This window comes from Aethalodelphis obliquidens, unplaced genomic scaffold, assembly GCF_003676395.1.
Source record: "Aethalodelphis obliquidens isolate GAN/ISIS:26980383/991018 unplaced genomic scaffold, ASM367639v1 scaffold1, whole genome shotgun sequence".
NCBI lineage: Eukaryota > Metazoa > Chordata > Mammalia > Artiodactyla > Delphinidae > Aethalodelphis > Aethalodelphis obliquidens.
In genome coordinates this window covers 1,548,228-1,570,411 of record NW_020837945.1, presented here as the reverse complement: position 1 = coordinate 1,570,411, position 22,184 = coordinate 1,548,228, and the positions used below count along the sequence as shown (strand labels likewise).

Sequence of the window (22,184 nt, the reverse complement as noted above, 5' to 3'; positions counted from 1 at the left end):
GGGGCAGAGACGGGAGTTCTGCTACCACTAGCCAAGGAGCACCGTGGGCTGCCAGCAACGCCCAGAAGCTGGCACAAGCAAGGAAGGATCCTTCCTAGAGCCTGTGCAGGGAGCTTGGCCCTGCCGACACCTTGATTTGGGACTTCCGGCCTCCAGAGCTGTGAGAGGATACACTTCTGTTGTGTTAAGCCCCTAGCTCGTGCTACTCTGCTACGGGAGCCCTGGCAAACTAATACCTAAGTCCATCTCTGATACTCCTAGAAAAGGCTAGACGATACACGAAGATGAAACATCGAGAAAAGATATCGGTTTAAGACACCTTGTTTCTTTTCCCATCTTTCTTTTTTTCTGGTTATAAGAACCTGAGCAAATCATTTTGTCTGTTATTCAATTTCCTATAAATTTGTAAAATTAGGGGCCTGAACGGAATCATAGCCAAGGTTCTACCACCTCTGAGTTTCTGCAGCTCTGTGACTATTCCAAATACAAGACAGGGGGCCTGAACCCCACCCAAATCTACCTAAACCCATTCCGCACAGAAGTTGCTTCTGTGAAGCCTACCTTTCTACTGGATGTGCCACCTTAAAATGTGGTAGGAGGGCAAACCAGACGCTAAGACACAAAAGACAAGAATCACTAAGTGGGATTTTATCATGTTCCTAAGATACCACATCAACAACCCCCGTCCCCAGCAACACACTGGAGTCATTTTCTACGGCTGATGTGACGATGACCACGAACTCAGTGGCTGAAAACAGCACCCACTGATGATCTCGCGGTTTCTGTGTGTCAGAGCCTGGGCACCGCACAGGCCACTTGGTTCTCTGCCGAGAGCCTCACAAGGCTGCCACCCCAAGTTCATTCAGAGGGCTGGCAGAACCCTGCTCCCTGCGGCTGCAGGACCGAGCCTCCAGGGCCCTCACCGCCGTCAGCCGGGGTCATTCGCAGATTCTAGAAGCCACCGTGGTCCTCAGCTCCTGGCCCAGCCACGGCAGGGGGTCCTCCTCCTGCTCTGGGTCTCCTGCCTCCCCTCTCCTGTCTCCTCTCCCAACTGGGGGCCTCACGTGACAATGGGGTTCCAGGACACTCTCCCCATCTTAATGTCAGCTCGTTAGTTACCTGTAAACAACATCTCCAAAGTCCCTTCACACGGTCCCAGGTCAGTGTGTGACTGAGTAACCGGGGGACGGGAGTCTTAGGGAGACACCTGTAGAGCTCTGTCTGCGACACACTCCAAAATGTCGTATATTTACACAAAAAAACACACATGATACGCTTCTGCGATACAGCTTCGGAAGTCAACTGCTATTTACGTTTTATTACTACAAATTGACAACATGGTTGAGATACCGGATGGGACTTTTTGTAAGCACAGAAAAGGGGAAAATATTAGGAAATACAAGCTCAACAATGCAAAGACTGGGCTGAAGCAGCCACCTAAATTCCCCATGCAGGGGTGTAACAGAGTCCTTCTCTACAGAAATGAGAAAACAGTACCTGCTGGCAGTCTAGAAACAGGGCCAAATAAACTAAAACAGATGCAGCGACACAGACCAGGATGGCAGGAAATGGCACGTGTTCCCAGACATCTGGCCCCCAGCCAGGTTTCCCATGAGGAGACAGAGGCAACGGCCCCCATCTCCAACCCTCTGTTCAGGGGGAACCATCTGTCCCCCCACTCTGCCCCCCAAAGTCTCCTCTAAATATACATTCTTACTCTAGAGAACGCTAGATGGTTATCTAGTGTTATCTAACCATTTATTTTAACGAGCCTGCATTTGCAACTCTGTGGTCTGCTCTAGCCAAACACTGACACCCCCTGCGCAGGGCCGCCAAGATGGTTTAGGAAACTCAGCTGCGTGCGTATTTACCAGTCAGCTTTACGACATTCGTTATTTTAGTTTACGTTCAAGTTTCTTCGGAAAGTGTCCTCAGTGTAATGACAACAGGAACAGCTCACGCTGCGGACAGCCAGCTGTCAGGTACCTGGCTAAGCACCCTCTTCACAGACGGGGAAAGGCAGAGGGCGACGTCCGAGGTCAAGGTCCACAACTAACAAGCAGAGGCAGGTGTGAACCCCCAGCAGGCTCCCTCCCACCTTGCGCCCAGCAAACACAGCGGCATCCATCCCCGGCTTCTCACAGCGACTCCTCCAAGGGAGCCTCCGCTGTAAAAGGGAGAACACGCTTCCCGCTTCTCCCCTTGCTTTCCCCAAACATCAGAAAATTCTGCGGGCTAAGAAAGCACGAAGGAGGCTCTTGCAACGCTACCCGGGAAGAATGGCAGGTGGCAGGGTCCCAAAACCCTGTTCCCTCGTTAAAGAGAAAACCCAAATCTGACCTTTCGCCTCCGCCTCATCAGTACGCGATTACCCTCCTAGGACGCTTCCCGCAACTTCTCACTAGGCCGGTGAGCTGTCCTCCGCCCGGCCCGCCGGCGTCCGCGAGGCTGGGTCGGGGAGCCCTCCGGTTACTGGCAGAGCCGGAGCCCAGGGTCCCCAGACCAGAGCCGCGACGGCGTCTCCCCGCCCGGGGTCGCGGGCGGCCGCCAGCGACCGCACGAAACGCGCCCCGACGGCGCACAGACTGGCCGGGCTCGGCGGCGGACCGAGTCCACGCCCCGCACCCGGACGTCGGGGCGGCCGCCAGCAGCGTGCGGGCGGGGTCGCGGGGCCCGGCGGGGGGCCGAGGGGCGGCGCGCGGCCCTGAACTCACGTTTGTACTCGGCCATCAGCCTCTTGAGCGCCGTCCCCGCCATCTTCCGGGCAACAGCTGCGCCGTCGGCCTCGCCTCCTCAGCGCTCCTCCCTCCCGCCCGACGCCAAGGCCGCTTCCGGGTCGCCGCGGGGGCACAGGAGCCCTTCCGGGACGCGAGGCGCGTGCGCGGGGCGGGGCGGGGCGGGGCCCTAAGCCGCTTTGTGGGATCAACGCCGCTTCCGGGGATCCGGATTCCGGTAGGGAACTCTGCAGAAGATCCCGGAGCAGCGAGCGCCCGCAGAGTGTGTGTGAACCGCCTGGTCCGTCCTCGTGGCCTCAGGGCGGCCCCGACGGCGGGGACGGGGATGGGGGATCGTGGACAGAGGATGGAGACGGCGGGGAGGGCGGACGAGGGGGGCGGTGGGCAGGGCTGGCCACTCGCGGGCCGGATGAGCAGATGTCGTTCAGACTATTTGCTGAAGGTACACCGTGGACGGTGTCGGGGCTCCCTCGCTGTCACCCGTGCAGTTCAGAGGAGGCGACTTTCGGGCCCAGCTGCAGTCAGAGCGAGAATCCACGCGGAACACATTTGGTGCCCCGGTGGCTACCCTCACACCGCTTTAGGTTTGAAAAAGTGAGATTGGCGATTGTGGCGGTTTTATGCCGTGTCGGTGTGGTTCTGGATTCCACTCGGCCAAGAGAGGAGCTTTGGGAGCTCGAGGTGGGAGCAGAGCAGCGGCCAGACCCCTCCCTCACCCCAGGTGTGGATGGGCTCCCCTCCCAACCGCCAGCCTGCTGACCAGCAGCTCCCAGAGGCAGCGGGTCCAGACTTCCCCACGGCCCCCTTGGCAGTCCCCCAGGCCACTGCTTCAGGAGGCCAGCAAGGGGCCATACACCGCCCCCCCCCCCCGCCCCCGCTGCTGCTCTGGCTTCTCCACTGAGTAATGTGCATCGGATAACTAGACTGGCGAGTCTTTTTTTCGTAACATTCATGGTGGTTCTACTGACTGGCCCACTGATCTATCTGTTGATCTATTTATTTATGCCTCTTAGAACCCCATTCTTACTTCAGAGAAAGTCAGCACATTTAGTGCTTTGTGGCAAGGATATATACACCTTTTAAAAAAGCAAAGTTTTTATCTTCACAACACATATCCAACGTACTCCTCTATAGAATTTCTATGTAATGTCCTGTATAATTTTTTAGCGCAGTACACAACTCATCTGTCTCCCGTAACCAGAAACATGTCCCATGAGGGCAGGGTGTTCTCTTCTCGTGTGTTCCTGGATGCAGCCTCAGTACCTGGACGTGGCAGGAGGTATCTGTCGAGTTGAATAAAATTAAACAATTCGCACAAACCTCACAATGGTGCATATTTTGCGGTAGAGGTGTCACAAGAATTCAGTCTGACACTGTCTTTTCAAATGACCATGGTGATTTATAAAAACAACACAGTACTTGTAGACAGTTCCAAAGAGTAATGGATTTGCACAAATACTCATGCGCTTCACCTGTTCAAGCAGTTGCCCTCTCTGCAATCAAACCACACCCCACTCCCCAAGCCGGTCAGGGGTCAGAGGGTGTGGTTCCCATGGAGACTAAAGGAAAACTCCACTCGGTCACCTAAAGGAAGTGTGGGTGATGAAAAGCATCGTCATCAACATTATGACGCTCAGACAACAGCACCTGTCAGATGCTGGGTATTTTCTTAGCTGCGTCCACGTCTGTGTCACTGCTGTCTTTGTCACATCATTTTCCTGTTGTAGAGCAGTGTGTGTATTCACAGCTTGTACCACGATTAGTTTCAAGTGACAAAAACCCAAAATATGAGGTGCTCAACGTAACAGAAGGCTCTCACCTCACTGGCTGGTGGGACGGCCTCCCCTTCAGGGAAGCAGGCCCCCTCCACACGTCTTCTCTGAGATCCAAGTGTAACTGGGCACCCTGTATTTTATTCACTCAATCTGGCAACTCTCTGCTCGGTCAGTCGGTCCTGGTATCCCCAGGGTTCTGAGTAGCAGGTGTGTGATATCAATACCTAGAGGCTTTGGTCCACTGGACAGGCCAGCAAGTTCAGAATAAACTAGTTTCTTTGGGAACTGAAGTTCTGAGGTACAAGAAGGATCTGCTTTTTGCAGTTCCTTTCCATGGAACCTGTGTCTCGTGGCAGAGCCAGTATTAACACAGGCTTCCCCACCTGTGCTGTGCAGCACAGCCAGGCTGGCATCGCCCGTGTGCCTGGAACTGAGGGGTCCTGGGACATGGGACTTGCGGTACCGGAACTGAGAAGGTGCCGGCTGGGACCCAGGGCACCAACAACAGCATCAATAGGGCCTGTCTCCTACTGAAGCATCAATTTAACCCAAAGCTTCTGGGAGTTGGGTTTGGGTAACAATATTTTAAAAACATCGATATCAACAGATTATTCCGAATGCACAATCTGCACACATTTCTAAGATAAAAGACAACCTCCAGGACGTTGCCTGCTCTTCGGTCAGGCAGCATTGTTCTAAGCTCCCAAGGATACAGCGCTGCTCCTAACCTAAGGCACCCCGGCGTGTCCCTCTCGGCACAAGTGCAGGGGCTGCCCTGTCGGGCTTCGCCACCCGCCGCGGCATCTGGCACACGACCCAGTCGCGGTGCTGCGCCTTCACCTCCTGCCGCTGCTGTAAGTGAATCAAGTGCTCCACTACCCGGCTGCCCTTGACCTTTCAACTTGCGCTTACCTCACCCGATGCACCCTGGTGCTGTCACAGCGTGGCACGCAGGGAAGTTCTCAAATTAGTGCCAACTCGCTTCCGTTTCAAACCGATGAGTGAGTAGCTTGTCAACTGCACCAAGGAAAAGTCTTATACTCAAACACCAAAAATATCGAGAAGTCCAGAGTAACGGCGACCCTCCACCCAGGACACCCAGGAGAGGACAGAGGAGAGTTCTGAGGGTGAGGGGGTGTCCTCGGCAGGAGACGCCACCCGCCTGGGAAGCCTGCGCGGGCGCAGGAAGGGGGGCAGCGGTGAACCGGCCTTTAGATCGAAGTCTGAGTGGCCTCGCTGGAGGGTCGCTGCAAATACTGAACATGACACAACGCCCAAGCTCCGTACGCAGTGCTGGATACAAGCCGAGAGACAGAATACCAAACTCTATTTACTGTCGACAGTAGTAAAGGACGACAAATGACGTACAAACGGGAATAAACACAACAGAGCCAGCAGACATCCCACCCGCGCCCGAAGAGCAAAATACAAAGGAAAAGCAGACATCTTCAGCGAGATGCCAGCCAGACAAGAGAGGACGGTGGTCGCGCTGCCCAGGTGACCCGAACAAGCAATGCCGGGCCATCCGGCGGCAGTGGGTCCACACACAAGGGCAACAGGACAACTATCGGAGTTTAACCAGGACAGACCCCAAATGCTTCACAGAACTGAAATCACATGTAACACGTAAACTCCATACCAACTTGGGGAGCAGAGCACAGTCCATGGGGAGACCCCGGAGCCGTCTTTCACTCGTAACCACACTTTGAAGCAGCTCTCTTACACAAAAACGTTAATTGCAAAATCAGCAATACTCAATCTTCCTTTTTTATATACAGACTGTCATTCATCAGAAGCAAATACTAGAAGAAATCTGAGGCCCCGGCACTATTACCAGGTGAGACGTGTGGGAATTACTTTTTTCTCTGTTAAGGAAAAGGGGAAAAGCCAACTTTCACTGCCCCTGAACAGCATCACTGGCCATGGGTGGCGATGGGTCCTGGGCCCCAGGCCCCACGCGGGGCCACGTTACTGAAGAACTTCTTACCTTTTAAGAAACATTCCAGTATTTTCCCTTCAACTTTACTATATTCCGACAAAGCTCACACTTGTAATGTTTAGCATTAAAAAGACCTGTGCCAGTAAGATAAGTGAAAGTTTGTCTCCCATCCCGACTGTGTCCCCAAAACTCACCCCACGGAAACACTCCCAGAGCAGTGACGTGAGTTCTCTACATGACTGGAATGGGTAGGGGCCAGTACCTGGGGTAAGAGCCCCACCTAGACGGAAAGTGGGCACTCGGGCCACAGGTTTGGGGGAAATGTCATAGGAGGGAGGAAAAACAAAAATGAAAGTAAAAACAAAACCAAAACCCCTCGCCATGCATTTTACCCAAACAGAGGTACCGGGGTGATGGGCCGGGGGAAACCGTGGACATCCCCGCGGCCGCACTGAAGTACATCAGAGAGCAAAGTCCTTCTGGGGAATGTCCTCGGTGTCTGAGCCTCCCTGGTGCGGGCATGGTCACACCTTCACTGTTCAATAGCGAACACGAGCGCAGTGACGCGAGGGGACGGTGGCTCTAGGGGCTGCACCCCAGAGGCAGCTGGCCGCCCCGGACCCCCCCGTCTGCTGCTGGAACACGTCGATGGTGTCTTCGTCCTCCATCTCCAGCTGCAGGCACAGAGGGGGCAGTGAGTATCCTCACGTCACAGGAAGGGGTCCCACCCCGCTGAGCACCAGGCTCTTGGAGCTGCCCCCGCCCACGCCAGGGACACCACCCTGAGGTGCCTGAGCCCCGAGCCTGCCGTCGGTGGGCACCCGGGGACAGAGGCTGAGCTGTGGATTTCCAACAAGCCCGCTTACTCCCCAAGCTTCCCCTAACAAAGGAACGGTCAACATTAGGGACTTGACCCGATAGAAACACTAAGTCCTGTTACAAATAAACAAGTCTCTATAAAGTTTTACTGAAAAGTACAAACCGGCTAATGTTGCAGAGCCAGTATCCAGGCTACAAGTGGGTGGTGACCGCACGTGCCCGGCTCACCTGGAGCCTGCAGACGGCAGCGGGCATGGGCAGGCCCAGGCCTCGTCCCTGTCTCTGGACCACCTCCGCCAGGCACCCAACCCTCCTGGTCCCTCTCCCAACACAGAAGAGACTGACAAAGGACATCTTCCTCATTCAAAAACTGAACCTCAAAATTACAAAGTCAAATGATCTAATAATGAAAGCCATTAAGAAAATGTAGGGACTTCCCTGGAGGTCGAGTGGTTAGGACTCCACGCTTCCACTGCAGGGGACACAGGTTCGATCCCTGCTCGGGGAAATGAGACCCCACATGCCACAGAGCACAGCCAAAAAAACAATTTTTTTTGATAAATAAAGAAAATAAAAGGTAAGGTGGGTATTCCCTGGGGGTCCAGTGGTTAGGACTCTGCATTTCCACTACCGAGGGCCCAGGTTTGGGGAACTAGGATCCCGCAAGCCACTTGGTGTGGCAAAAAAAAAAAAAAAGAAAGAAAATGTAAGGTATTCTTTCTATGTGAGAAGCAATCGGTGCCTCTCAAATGCAAGTATTCCAAATGGAAGTTATGAAAGGCAGATCGGAAGAAGCCCTCAAGTATAGACAGGGCGGCTTTCCTACCTGTGCTGGGGTGTCTGTTTCATTAATTGGTTGTCCATCAAACCTGAATCGAATCTGTCTTATTGACAAGCCCTGAAAAGAAAAAGCAATCATCATTAAACATTTTCAGCTAACACATTAATTCAAAAAGAATCACACATTTGGGGCTTCCCTGGTGGCTCAGTGGTTGGGAGTCCGCCTGCCGATGCAGGGCACACGGGTTCGTGCCCCGGTCCGGGAAGATCCCGCATGCCGCGGAGCGGCTGGGCCTGTGAGCCATGGCCGCTGGGCCTGCGCGTCTGGGTCCTGTGCTCCGCAGCGGGAGGGGCCACAACAGTGAGAGGCCCGCGTACCGCAAAGAAAAAAAAAAAAAGCATCACACATTTATGTGGAAACACCAGATTTCTGAATATACGGATTTAGGACGCAGTTGACTATGAAGCCTCGCCAGTGGGGCTGCAGCCTAGTTCATGCGATGCACCCAGAACAACCTTTCAGACATTGCCGTTCTAGCACCTTCTAGCTCCTGGGGCTCCACCCTCATCCATCCCTCTCGCTTCCCTCCAGGTGCCGAGCAGAATTTCAACACCTTTGGCACCATCACTTCCTCCCCTTTAAACAATTCTCAGAAACAGGTCAGGCGACCCTGAGGCATGTGATGAGCAGCCTGCCTGAAGCTGGGAAGCGGCCCTTCTGCCTCCTGAGGGAACAGCTGGACGTGGTCGGGGGCACAGCCAGTTCTTCAGGACAGACAGGATTAAAACACCCGTCTCTGCTCCCTCCTGAAACCTACTGATGTGACATAAAGAAACAAGAAAAGGCATAAACAAGGACAAAGAAAACAGGAGAGGGGCCAGGCCAGCAGACAAAGGGCATCACCTCCAGGCTGGAAGCTACAGGGCTGTGGACCCTAGACCCCAAGGTCAGGATGCGGTGCGCTGGGGGGCAGGGGGGCGGACAAGAGCCCCGAGAGGGGCAGGGGCCAGGCACACAGGTGTAAGAGGCAGCGATGCAGCTGATGTGGGATGACTGATGGAAAGTCCATATCCGACTCCCAAAGCAGGGCCCCCAACCCCAAGGTCGGGCACTGTCCCTCCCACGGGCAGAAGGTCCCCGTTCTGGAGAGGTGGACTCAGAGCCCTGGGCTGGGGACACAGGCACAAACGGGGCAGTGACAGGTGGCCGGCGGAGGCAGGCGAGTGACGCCCAGTACACCCGGCGCCCCGCCGAGCTGCTCCTCCCAGCCGCCGCGCTCCCAGGGCACAGGCGGGAGCCTGAGGGCCACTCCGGGGAGACTTAAAGACTCACAGATTGCAACACTGGGACCCCCACAGAACACCCACCCGGGCAGGCCGCCCCGCGACAACATGCGGGCCCCGTCCACACACCAGGTGTACAGCTTTCCACCAGCTTTTTAGTGCTTCGTGCTTAAATACGAGCCGTCACCCAGGGAGAGAGGACAGTTAAGGAAAGACCAATGTGTGAGGAGTCAGAGCAAAGAAGAAAGAAACGGACGAGGAGGGCACGGGGAGGAAGGATCAGAGCTTGCCGGGACGCGTGCGCACACACGCACGCACGCACGCAAAGACGTGCAGAGACACAGCCGCGCGTGCACACGCACGTGCACAGATGCATACACACACCTGAAGCTCTTAGGGAGATAGAAAACAACAGAAAGTTCCCCTGGGGAAAAAGGAGCCTCAGAAAACGGGAAAGAACAGGAATTTTTTTTTTTTTTTTTTTTTGCGGTACGCGGGCCTCTCTCTGCTGTGGCCTCTCCCGTTGCGGAGCACAGGCTCCGGACGCGCAGGCTCAGTGGCCATGGCTCATGGGCCCAGCCGCTCCGCGCCACGTGGGATCTTCCCGGACCGGGGCACGAACCCGCGTCCCCTGCATCGGCAGGCGGGCTCTCAACCACTGCACCACCAGGGAAGCCCAGAACGAGAACTTTTAAAAATCAGAAATCATGACAGAAACAAGACGGTCCATAAAAAGTGGGAACATGAAGTTGAGAAAACCTCCCAGAACAGAGGCCAATAGCAACAAAACCCAATGCACGATGGGAGGAAATAATCCAGCTGAACACACCTGGAGCAGGTAACTGCAAGCCGGATGGGAATTCCAGTGAAGAGGGACACAAATTACCAAAGAACTAACAGAAGGTCTAGTTCCTGAACTAAAATGAGTTTCTAGACCGAAAAGGCCCAGAATGTGCCCAGAAGAGTCAATGGTAACACTGCCTCAAAGCACGCAAACAAGGTCCCAAAAGCTATCAGAGATAAACCAAGCCGCTAACAGAGGAGAGAGAATGAGAATGCCATTGACCTTTCCACACCAGCGTTGGAAACTAGACGAAAATGATGCAATAGCTCCAAGAAAAGAAAATGAACTGCAACCTCCGTGCACTCAAACATCCAAGGGTGAAGGTTTACAAAGCAACTCACTTTCCGACGTGCAGTAGTTTTCATGCCCTTTCCGCGCAAGATACCGGAGGATACGCTCCATCAAACAGGGGCAGAAGACTAATCCAGAAAATACACAGGAGGAGGCTCTGGGATGATGGCTGAGCAGCAGTCCAGGTGGGGCAGGGAGGGAGGGGCCCTGGGAGGGACCATGGGAAAGCAAAAGGCCCAGGAACGTGGCGGACGGTGCAGCACGATGGGAAATGCAGGGCATAAATTAACAAGGGGCCCCCAGAAAATGACACACACAACCACCACCAGACCAGGAGAAACAGGACTCAGACAAGAGCCAGAAATCTTCACAGGCCGCTGTGTGGCTCAGGGCTGGCGCTGCCCCAGTCAGGACAGAAGCAGGAGATTCCAGAGCGATGGGCTGGAGTCCAGGGAAGGAGCTGTGTGCAAGCGCGGGCGGTGGATGTGTGGATGGCAGGCCAGAGCTGAAGACCCACCTTTCACAGGCGAAAAAAAATCTCCAAAATCAAAGAACGTGAAGAAATAGAAGTGCAAGCATATTTACCAAAGAAAAGTGAAAAAAAAAGTTGGAGTTGAAAGTGATCTCCTCCGAGGAGCAAGCTCTGAAAAGTGGGGAGAAGAAGAGTTAGGCGTGGAGCTGTTTTAGGGTGTTTGTAATAATAACAACAGAAAGCCCAAGGCAAGGATTTATCAAAGCCAAGAACGGAAACTAACAAAGGTCCAGTATTTCGGAAGTATCCTGAGAAAAGCTGCCTCACCTGAAAGGACAGGCTCAGGGGGAGAGACGGGGCAGGAGCATCAGAGAGCACAAGGGGACCGAGGGGCCCAAGAGCACAGTCACACGCACACGTAACACACACTCCACACTCCGCGCAGTCAGTCTCTCTGGTCACCGTGGGAGGACATACGAGCACGGGCTCCTTATTTTGAAATGTAGTAAACCAAGGGCAAGAATCAAGCATCGTCTGGAAACTGAACTGTGTCGAGGGCAGCGGCTCCACAGACACAGAGGTGGAGGGATGAAATACCCGGCGAAGCCGCCACTCCGATCCCAGCAGCGCCACGAGGACATCACCAGACATCCACCCCTGACCGGGGACGACCGGGTGGCTGAAGAGGGAGTGACCGGCCAGCCTGGAGGGGCCAGGCGGAGGGGAGCGCCTCCGGGGAGGTGTGCACACACAGAGACACACACAGGCGCGCGCACTCCGGGGCCCCTCCCCGCACCTGGCGCTCGCAGTAGGCCTTCATCAGCTTGCTGAGCGGCGTGTGCCTCTTGATCTTGAACTGGACGACGGAGCCGTCCTGCCCCGCCACCTTCAGGTTGATGTGGCCGTTCTCCGTCTTCACTCCCTCCTGCAAAGAGACGTGAATCTCGGCCTCCAGCCCGTCGCCCCACAAACACCACTTTAAAGGCAAAGTGTTTGCGTGGCTGCTGGCCTTTTTTGAAGTCATGAAAACCACGCTACTTCTTAAAATTCCCCAGCAATCGGGTCACTCGTGTGATTGCTTGATTTCTACGCAGAACTTACTTTTCACTTCTACTTGCTGGGTCAGGAAACGCCCTGCCAATCTAGTGTTTCCACAGACTGTCAATTCAAGGGGGAAAGCCTGCTCAGTAGATCCAGAAAACAATGGAGAGAAAATCCATCTTTGCTCTAAGATCGCTCTCATGAGACTAGGAACCACACGTACGCACAGGTGATTTATACTTACGCACGCGGATGAATGAGACCCAACGACAGATGTTTCCAGCCGGGAAAGCGGGGTGCGAGTGGCTTGGGGTGCAGATGGCCCACAGCTTCCCTGCTCGCCACTAGGGAGGGCCACCCTCAAGTCCGTTCTGTGCCACCAGTCCCACCTGGACGGGGTCCCCGCCATATTCTATCCTGACATGATCCCGTAGCGGGGGTCTCTGGCCCCTGGAAACTACTGGAAGTTGATGCAAGAAGCTCGTGTTCAGAGCAGAGGCTCGGCCTGAGAGCACCGCTGGGGGAGACGGGAGTTGTTTACTTTTTAACAAAATGATGAAGCTGACCCCTGAGTCAATCTGCAGACGAGTTTGGATGGAGACCAAAGCGGGTCTGTACGCTGTCCAGCCACATGCTCTCGTCCTCCTCCTGAGGCTCCGGCAGGTCCGGCCGCCGCGGGCTCTCTGCTCCTTCCCTGCTTCTTCCCCTTCCTCCCCCAGGAACCCACTCCCTGCCGCCATTTCCCTGCCTCACGCCTCCCTGCCTCACGGAGGGGGAGAGGAAGGAGGCCACTCAGCACTCTGGCCCCTGGAGACCCCAGTAGGTGAGCTCGGGCTGGCCCGAGAAGTGACCCCAGGAGGCGAGACTCCGGCAAGGAGCCTCCTCTGATGGAGCTGGGGCCCCATGATCACTCCCCAGAGACCGAGGATGCAGTTGCTTTTCCATGTTTTTCAAATAAACGTTTTATTTTGGAATAATCTTACATTTCCAGAAAAGTTGCAATACCGAGGCACAGTGCACTCCTACACCAGCCCCGCCCCTGTTAACATCTCACGTACTGCAGTGCCCATCACACCCAAGAAACCGACACTGGCACACCGCTGACAACGGAACTGCGAGCTCTTTTGTATTTCACCAGGTTTTCCACTAACACCCTTTTCTGTTCCAGGATCCAATCCGGGATACCACCTTGCATTTGCAGATAAGATTTCTTTTCCATTTATTCATCGTGTTAAAATGCACATAAAATTTACCACCTTAACCATTTCCAAGCGTACAGTTCAGTAGTATAAAATACAACCATTGCCACCATCCACCTCTACAACTCTTTTCATCTTGTAAAACCGAAACTCTGTCCCCACTGAACACTAACTCCTCCCCCTCCAGCCCCTGGCCCCCACTGCTCTTCTGCCCCTATGAATCTGACTCCCCCAGGGACCTCCTGTAAGTGGAATCACACAGTATTTGTCCTTCTGTGACTGGCTTGTGTCACTCAGCACAATGTCTTCAAGGTTCATCCCCGTTGCAGCATGTGTTTAGGAAATCCTAAAAGGATTTCCTTCCTTTTCAGGCCTGAATAATATGCTATTGTATGCACAGACCAAGTCGTGCTTGTCCATTCATCCATGGACCGACACTTGGGTTCTTCCACAATTTTAGCTATTGTCAGTAATGCTGCTATGAACATGGGTGCACAAATATCTCTTTGAGGCCCTGTGTTCAATCATTTTGCGTCTATATCCAGAAGCAGAGTTTCTGGATCATATGGTAATTCTACTTTTAACTTTTTGAGGAATTCCCATACTCTCTTCCACAGCAGCTGCACCACTCTACATTCCCACCACCAATTGCAACTTCTCCTCGCCAACACTTGTTTTCTCTTCTGTTTTTTGGAAGCCGCAATCCTAATGGGTGAGGTGATATCTCACTGTAGTTTTGACTTGCATTTGCCTGATAATCAGTGATGTTGAGCATCTTTGCATGGGCTTCTTGGCCATTGGTATGTCTTCTTCGGAGAAATGTCTATCCAAGTTTTTTTGCTCATTTCTGCATCAGGTTGCTTGTTTCTTGCTGTTGAGCTTTAGGAGTTCTCTATATATTCTGGATACTGATCCTTTATCAGACATACGATGTGGAAGGAAAATCAAAATGGAGTCAGTGTTGCTCAGAGAGCCTCTCAAACAGAGCCAGGAGGCCACTGAGGACGGACCTTACGCTCCTCTCAGCCCGGACGGAATCTGACCCTGTGACCACGTCCTGTCCTGATGAAGGCATCCAGGACACCTGCCAGAAACTCAAGATACCTGTGGGACCCAGACCCTAAAACAACTCGTGACAGCCATCCCTTAAGGACAAATATTTCCTTTCTTGCGTCAGAACTCAGCCTCGCGGCTTTCGCCTTTATTATAAGGCCCCTGATTCTTTCTCTTCCTCGGAAAGCTCTTTCGGTTTTACCCAAATCTGTGTCTCCCAAGCTGCAATTCTTAACACCCCAAATAAACTCTTTTCTTATCTGCAGCCTCCTGCAGTTCTCTTTTTGGTTGATAGTGATTTGAAAATGTCTTCTCCCCTTCTGTGGGTTGGCTTTTTACTCTGTTCAGTGTCTTTTGATGTACAAAATTTTTTAATTTTCATGAGTCTAGTTTATTTTTTTCATGTTACCTGTGCCTTTGGTGTCATATCCGAGAAATCATCACCAAGTCCAATGTCATGGAGCTTCTGTCCTATGTTTTCTCCTAAAAGTTTTATTGTTTCAGGTCTTACGTTTAAGTCCTCGAACGATCTTGACTTAATTTTTGCATACGGCGTTAAAAAAGGTCCAACTTCATTCTTTTGCACGTGGATAGAGGATGCATTTGCTTTTTTGATGAAACAATATGGGTGTGTTCAAAACAAAGGGACACTGGGGCCAGAACACAAAACAAACAGAAAGAGGGCAGACCAGGCAGAGAAAGACACCAAGAGCACACGGCCTGGCCCAGACCCCTGGAGAATCCCTAACAAACAAAGGAACTTAGAAGAGAGGAGGGGCGGGGAGGGGAGCCTAAACACCAGAACCACAGTTCACGCTGTCAGTCCCCTGCCTGTGCTCTCGAGGGGAGGCAAACTGTCTTTCCCAACTGATCCACAAGGTTTTCTTTCTGCCAAGATGGCCTGGGAGTGTACCTCCTACCCTCTCCTCTCCAGGCCCAGAGGAAGGAGTGGCTCCAGGTAGGGAGCAGTGCCCAGCAGGCACAGTGGGCACTGGTGGGGCATGAGGCCCAACCATCCAGTTGCCTTGAGAGTAGTTAAAACAAGTTGATTCTACTGAATTGGGCCTTGGACGTTGACCACGTGGGAGAGTTAAGTTTAAACACACTGAAGGGATGGTACTGTGTGTATTTCGTTGCCTATAAACTACAGTAAGAGGAGGCCACCTAGAAATCATAAAGAAAGGGCATTTACATCTGGCCTCCCCAGGTGTGAAAAAAGCAAAGGCAATTCCAACTGCACCTGGAGGCAGGACGCTCCTGGAGGGTGGCTTTTTCTCACAGGAGAGGGCAGCTTCCACCGGAGCCCCACCGTGTGATCCCGACCAGGGAGGGGCTCCGTGACCAGGGGCCCCAACTTCAGCTCAACCTCCAGCATCAGCGGGGTCGGCGGGAGCCTGCACGCAAAGCAATGCGCAGCAGATGGTCCACTTCAAAAAGACAGACCCCAAGAGTGCAGACGAAGAGCTCCAGAAACCTGTTTTTAAGACTAGTTAGCACAACCGCGGGCCTTCGCGAGGACTGCTGTGCAGGGCACCAGCGCGCGGAGCGCGCGCCGCAGAGCCCGGTGCGCAGGGCGTGGCGCACACCGGGTGACAGCGACGGGAGGTGGGCGCACACCCTGGGGGCGGCAATGCGTCCAGACAGGTCCGGCCTCTCAGAGCCCCTGCCCAGCCTGCGCCCTCTCGGCGCTCCGCAGTGAGGACTGAGGAGGGGGCCCCGCGCACGCGGGACAGTAGGGCCCAGGCCGGCCCGGACCGTGGGTCCCCGCGTAAGAGGCGTAGTGGGGGTGGGTCCCGGCGAGGGAAGAGGTCCTGGGGAGAGGCGGTCCCAGAGAGGGACTGGGGACGGGGTTGCGATGTCAGCGGAGGGAGAGGGTCGCAGCCAGGGGGGCCGGGCTAGAGGCGCCCGCTCTTCGGGACTCGGCCCACCGGAGGGGTGGAGCTCGGACCGCGGAGGAGGAGTCTGGGCGGAGGGAGCCGGGGGGCGGGGCCCGGGCAGGGGCGGAGCTCGAGGGCGGGGCGGCCCCGGGGGCGGGGCCTGGGCGGAGGGCGGGACTGCGGGGGAGGGGAGACTAGCGGAGCCGGGCGGTGCGGGGAGGAGGGGCTGGGGGTGGAGAGGGGAGTGGGGAAGGAAGGCGGGGAGGCCTGCCGGCGCCGCTGGGCCTGGGCCCCGGAGGCCGGCGGCGGAGGGCGGCGGGGTCCGGGGCACGGGGGCGGCGCGGGCGGGGGGGCCGAGTCCGGGGCCCGGCCCGCGCCCGCCGGCCCTTACCTTGGGCTTCTCCTCGGACATGGCTGCGCGCGGCGGGCGGCGGGGCAATAGACAGCGCCGAGCGGGCGACTCACGCTCTCGGCCCGCCGCTCTCCCGCCGCAGCTGCTCGCGGGGCCGCGCTTTGCCCCCAAATCCCCGCGCGCAGGTTGGCCGGCGCGGGTCACGCGGTGGGGCGCGCGTGCACGAGGCGCGCTCCCGGGCATTGGGCGCGTGCCCGGCCGGCCGAGGTTCCTGGCAGTTTCAAATGCGTCAGCTGGCTGGACCCGCGCAGTCCGGCGTCCGTACTTCGGGGGGCGCGCTGGAAGCCGCGGGAACACAGGGCACCTAGGGTCGTGGGGCACGGGGGGAGCTGTGTGGGTGGGACGTGCTGGGACCCCAAGGGTGCACGGAGAGCCAGGCCATCAGCCCTACAGGTGCGGGGTCGGGGGCAGGCCTGACACATTATCTTGGCGCCTGAGAATGGCCCGCCCGTCCCCCGAACTGGCCCCTCACCTACCGCATCTCCACCAGCTGAGGCCGGGTGTAGCCACTGGCTTCCTCTGTGATGAGTGCGTCTCACAGGGAAACAAGGAAAATAAAGCCAGCCGGGTGAACTACCTCCAGTGGCCCCGGTGGACGTGCGTGAGAGAGAGCTGCCCCGGGGACGACCCCAGGTCTAGGAAAGGCTCGGTTCACCTTCACAGAGGAGCCAAGTGTCCTGAGGAAGTGGGGGTGAAGGAAGAAGGCCTACCAGGCTGACCCACCGGGCAGCTCCGTCCACTAAGGACACACGGCACGGGTTCATTCAGTGAGGCCACACAAGCTGCAGCTGCTTCCACCCAGAGCTCCCAGCGGACCGAGGCCTAAACGGGGCTTTTCCAGGAGGGGGTCAGGGAGGTGGAAGGTCTCCCACTCCGTCCACTTCTCACTCTGCGCTTAGCCAGGCCGACTCTGTGCGGCTCCTTTGTCTCCCCTTGTCCAGCCCCCTTTGGGGCCTTCCGAGCCCAGCCAGTGGCAGCTGAGCATCTGGGGAAGACAGCGACCTAGCCCACTGGGTTCAGCTCATTTCCTGTTAACACTGAAAGGCCATAGAGTCAAGTTTTCACGGGCCTTAATTTCACAAACCAATTTTGACGCTTCAGAATTCACTTCCTGGGCTAGAGGCACCATTTAGGAGAGGGGAATGGGGCCCCCAGAATGGAGCTGCCATGTCACAGGCTGACGAAGTCTGTCCATTGAAAGTTCTGGTCAGAGCCGACCTCCGTCTCAGCCGGGTCCAAGGGTTTGGTCTCCTTCACCCTGGACTGTGGTGCCTCTAGCAGGGCATCCCCAGTCACAGTGGCCAGCTCGAGCTGTGCTTCCTGGAGAGGGGAGTCTCCAGGAACTGGCCCCTTCCAGGACAGAGGTGGACAATGGGAACCACCACCACCACCCCAAGATTATTGGCTGTGGTGTAACTTCAGGTAGGCAGAGCTTGGACCCATCATCCATCATCGACTCTAAGACGTCAGCAATTATAAAACATTGTTTGATTTGTGTTTGCGGTACGCGGGCCTCTCACTGCCGTGGCCTCTCCCGTTGCGGAGCACAGGCTCCGGACGCGCAGGCTCAGTGGCCATGGCTCACGGGCCCAGCCGCTCCGCGGCATGTGGGATCCTCCCGGACCGGGGCACGAACCCGCGTCCCCTGCATCGGCAGGCGGACTCCCAACCACTGCGCCACCAGGGAAGCCCCAACATTGTTTTACTTAACACACACATTAAGCTATGACAGGTTATGATGCAAGACACCCCAATTAGAGTTGATGAAGTACAGTATCTAAATGTGTTACAAGAAGGAATTAAACTGTGGTTGATTCATATAGCGAAAGGCTAAGCCACTATTAAATGTGTAAAAAGAAAGAGTAGTTGACGACAGTAAAAGATGCTCACACGTTATGTGTTTTTTTTAAAGCAAATTATAAAACTATTATGGTTTTGAACAACAAGAAAATCTGTATAAAATATTTTGAAGACACCCGATAACTGCCAAAACAGAGAAGACTTTCTTGAGGAGCGAAGATCCCAGAAAGAAGGGACGTGGTTTTCCTTTTGAGATATTTAGCGATTAGTATGATGTTTTAGTCAGCTCAGCAGCCGTAACAAAATACCACAGACTGGGCAGCTCAAACATTCTCTCACAGTTCTGGAGGCTGGAAGTCCAAGATCAAGGTGTGGGCAGTATGGGTATCTCCTGAGGCCTCTCTCCTTGGCTTGTAGATGGCCGCCATCTCCCCGTGTCCTCGCATGGCTTTCCTCTGTGTGTGCAGGGGAGGGGGAGAGGGAGCGGGAGGGAGGGAGACACACAGTGCAGTCCCTAGTATGTGCAGCACACAAGAAGCTGAGACACTGAGCACAGCTTTTGAGTCTCATAGGATGGGGAGACAATGATTGGGCAGGACCGACTGCAAGATAAACTGGTCGGGGGGCTTTGATAATAACCTGGACCTTCAGCTGGAACACTGAAACCTACAACAAAGGAGTGAGGCTGAGGTGCAGATCAATCCTCACAGACTGAAACCCAGCATCCCAACGGCTCGCTCCCAAACTGCACCAAGCTGACCTGCTCTCCTTCCCGTTGCCAGCCTGAAGCCAAAGGAAACCTCTGGAGGACAGCAGCATCACCTGGGCCTCAGGTTAACTAAAACATCTTCACAGACAATATCCAGAACAGAATAAAACTTCACAAAGAAAAGCAGAAAACAAATGATCCAAAACCAACGGAAGAAATATGTGTATATTAGTAATCCACAGGAGAACAGTATATTGGCATCATTAGATAGATTTTTAAATAACTCTAACATGTTCAAGGAAATAGACTATGAGATGGAAATTTTCAGCAGATAAGTGAAATCTATAAAGAAATGGAAATTTGAAAACAAATACAATCACTGACACTATGAATTCAGTAGATGGGTTTAACAACAGATTAGACACAGTGGAAGAGAAGATTATGAAATGGAAGGTAGGTCAGAAGAAAACAGAAGCAGAGGGAGAGGATTGTCCCAAGGATAGGAGAAATAGCTTTCAAACCACTGCAAGAACAATGCAACAACAAAACTCAACCAATCTGACAACGTCATAAAAACAGATAAAAGGAAACAATAGAAATAACAGGAGACATTTATGTAGCACTTATGTGACCTGCACTCTCATACCTTCATAAACATTAATGGAAGGAGGTAGGTACCATTATTGTACCATTTCACAGATATGGAAGCTGAGGCACAAGTTTCACATCCAAGTTTACCTGGTTACTAAAAGCAGCAGAGCAAGGATTCAAGCAAAGGAAATTATACCAGCTCTACAACAAGAAAGTAGAATAGAGCATACAAAAAATAAGATAGTAAGGATAAGTAGGGCTTCCCTGGTGGCGCAGTGGCTAAGAATCTTCCTGCCAATGCAGGGGACACGGGTTCGAGCCCTGGTCTGGGAAGATCCCACATGCCACGGAGCAACTAAGTCCATGCACCACAACTACTGAGCCTGTGCTCTAGAGCCTGTGAGCCACAACTACTGAGCCCGCGTGCCACAACTACTGAAGCCTGCGAGCCTAGAGCCCTTGCTCCGCAACAAGAGAAGCCACCACAATGAGAAGCCCGCGCACCACAACGAAGAGTAGCCCCGCTCGCCGCAACTAGAGAAAAACCCATGCGCAGCAATAAAGACCCAACACAGCCAAAAAAAAAATCAATAAAAATAAATAAATTAAAAAAAAAAGACTTTGCCTTTAAAAAAAAAAGAATAAGTAAAGACCAGCAATCATACTAGATATGTATGGATTAAATTGTTCTATTTAAGGACAGTGGCTCCCTACGTGGGTCAAAAAGATACAACTATGTTTTCTTCTACTGTAGAGAAAGGGTAAAAATAAAAGGCAAAAATGCTATAGCTTATAACAGTTTTCATATCAGATGAAATACATTTCAAACTGCAAAGCATTAAATGGACAATGAGAGATATATTACATTAGTAATGGGTCCATGCCACCAAGAGGCAGGTAGAAAAATGCAAATAGGGTCTCACTCTGTTTTTTTGATGTTTAACAGCTGACATCTTTAAAGCCTCATCCCTGCCTCTTTTCTTTCTTCCCCACATCTTAGCACGCAGACAAAGACTAGGCGCTGCCTCCTTTGGTACCGGTGGGAAATTCAAACCACTCAAGCACCTGCCCATGCAGAAACCCTCACCAGGGCCCCGCCCTCGCACAACAGAAGCCCCAAGTGCATCTCCTTTCCTGGCTCTCAAGCCATTTTCAGGCCAGCTTGGGAGGCCTGCACTGCTCTCCCTAGAAAGCCTCCTTATGTGAGGGGTGAACATTTCCATACCCTCTTGGGGTGTGCGTGCGCGCGCGTGCATGTGTTGTCACCAGTCTTGACAACTGGACCAAATTTTGGGTGAGGTTCCCTCTTCTTTCTGAAAGGTGTCACAATGGCAAACACTCAGTAAGCATATAGAAGATCTGCATAACATAATAAGCTCATGAAAACGCACAGAGAGAAAGAATTTGGAAACCAATGAAAAACTTATGTAATATTTTTAATCACCTGTGGAATATTTACAAAGTTTGAGCACATATTAGGTCTTTAAGAAAACCTCATTAAATTGTAAGAAGCAAAATCATACAGAGGGAGAGTTCTGCCTAGGATGTAGAAAGCTGGAATGCTCATTACCGCTGTCTAAAAACAAGAAAAGCTGGACAACCTCAAAATCACAACTTTTCCTAAACCTATCAGAAAGCTGGGATTTCGGCTTCCTTGTCTTTAAGTTTTGGGTCCTCTCCCTAATCTGCCTGCTATTATTAAGCTTTCAGAGTCTCAGACAGTTGCTTGCTTTGTCTTGTCCACACCAGAACTCTCTCCATTTTTGAAGGTTTTCTGAGTATAGAAATCTGACCTTAGGGACTTCCCTGGTGGTGCAGAGGTTAAGAATCCACCTGCCAATGCAGGGGACATGGGTTTGATCCCTGGTCTGGGGAGATCCCACATGCCTCAGAGCTACTGAGCCCACTTGCTGCAACTACTGAAGCCCGCCCGCCAAGAGCCTGTGCTCTGCAACAAGAGAAGCCACCGCAATGAGAAGCCCGCGTGCAGCAACGAAGACCCAACCCAGCCAAAAATAAATTAAAAATTCAAAAAAAAAAGAAAGAAATCTGAGCTTAAAGCCTTTAAATGTATCATTTCACTGTCCTTAGACAATATCTGGCTTTCAGTAAGTAATTACAAGACACAAAAAAGAAGGACAAACCCCCCACAATCAAGACATGAAAATCAAAAGAACCAGACTCAGATGTGACTCAAGTGCTGGGATTGTCTGACAGGATTTACGTTAAGGCTCTAGTGGGAAAGATAACATGAAGAAAAGGGCGGGGAGACTTTCAGCACCGAGACGGAGACTCTGAGGAAGAGGCCAGTGGAAACGCTGGAAGTAAAAACGGGGTAACGGAGATGAAGAATGCCTTCAACAGGCTCACGAGTAGACTCAGCACAGATGAGGAGAGAATCATGAGCTTCAAGATAAGACCGTGGAAATTACCCAGACTAAACAAAGAGGAAAGGTGGACCCCAACCTGCCAACAGAGCAGAGCAAATGGAAGCCCTGGAATAATTTCCACTGGTCTAACACATGTGTAATTGGAGTCACAGGAGGAGAGGAGAGAGTGGGCA

At 53.4% G+C, this 22,184-nt stretch overlaps 2 protein-coding genes across 4 annotated transcripts in view; both read right to left on the bottom strand.

Annotated features, from left to right (window-relative positions):
* Window positions 1–2,837, bottom strand: part of UBE2G2 (ubiquitin conjugating enzyme E2 G2) — a 30,272-nt gene extending 27,435 nt beyond the window's left edge. The window contains exon 1 of the mRNA XM_027079187.1: window positions 2,715–2,837. Coding sequence (XP_026934988.1) covers window positions 2,715–2,757 — 43 coding nt within the window. The 5' untranslated portion in view covers window positions 2,758–2,837. The remainder of the gene's footprint in view (window positions 1–2,714) is intronic.
* A 2,983-nt stretch (window positions 2,838–5,820) lies between these two features.
* On the bottom strand, window positions 5,821–18,017 carry SUMO3 (small ubiquitin like modifier 3). 3 transcript variants are annotated; one of them, XM_027079082.1, is made up of 5 exons: window positions 16,501–18,017; window positions 15,473–15,706; window positions 11,736–11,864; window positions 8,095–8,166; window positions 5,821–7,123 (listed from the first exon to the last, which is right to left on the bottom strand). In XM_027079082.1, the coding sequence occupies exons 2-5, from the start codon at window positions 15,605–15,607 to the stop codon at window positions 6,989–6,991; spliced, it is 471 nt and encodes a 156-aa protein (XP_026934883.1). In that variant the 5' UTR covers window positions 15,608–15,706; window positions 16,501–18,017; the 3' UTR covers window positions 5,821–6,988. The 3 variants fall into 3 exon arrangements, with proteins under 3 accessions (XP_026934883.1, XP_026934725.1, XP_026934814.1); XM_027078924.1 differs by lacking the exon at window positions 15,473–15,706 and having other exon boundaries at window positions 16,501–18,005; XM_027079013.1 differs by lacking the exon at window positions 16,501–18,017 and having other exon boundaries at window positions 15,473–16,229.
* Window positions 18,018–22,184: the final 4,167 nt, after the last annotated feature.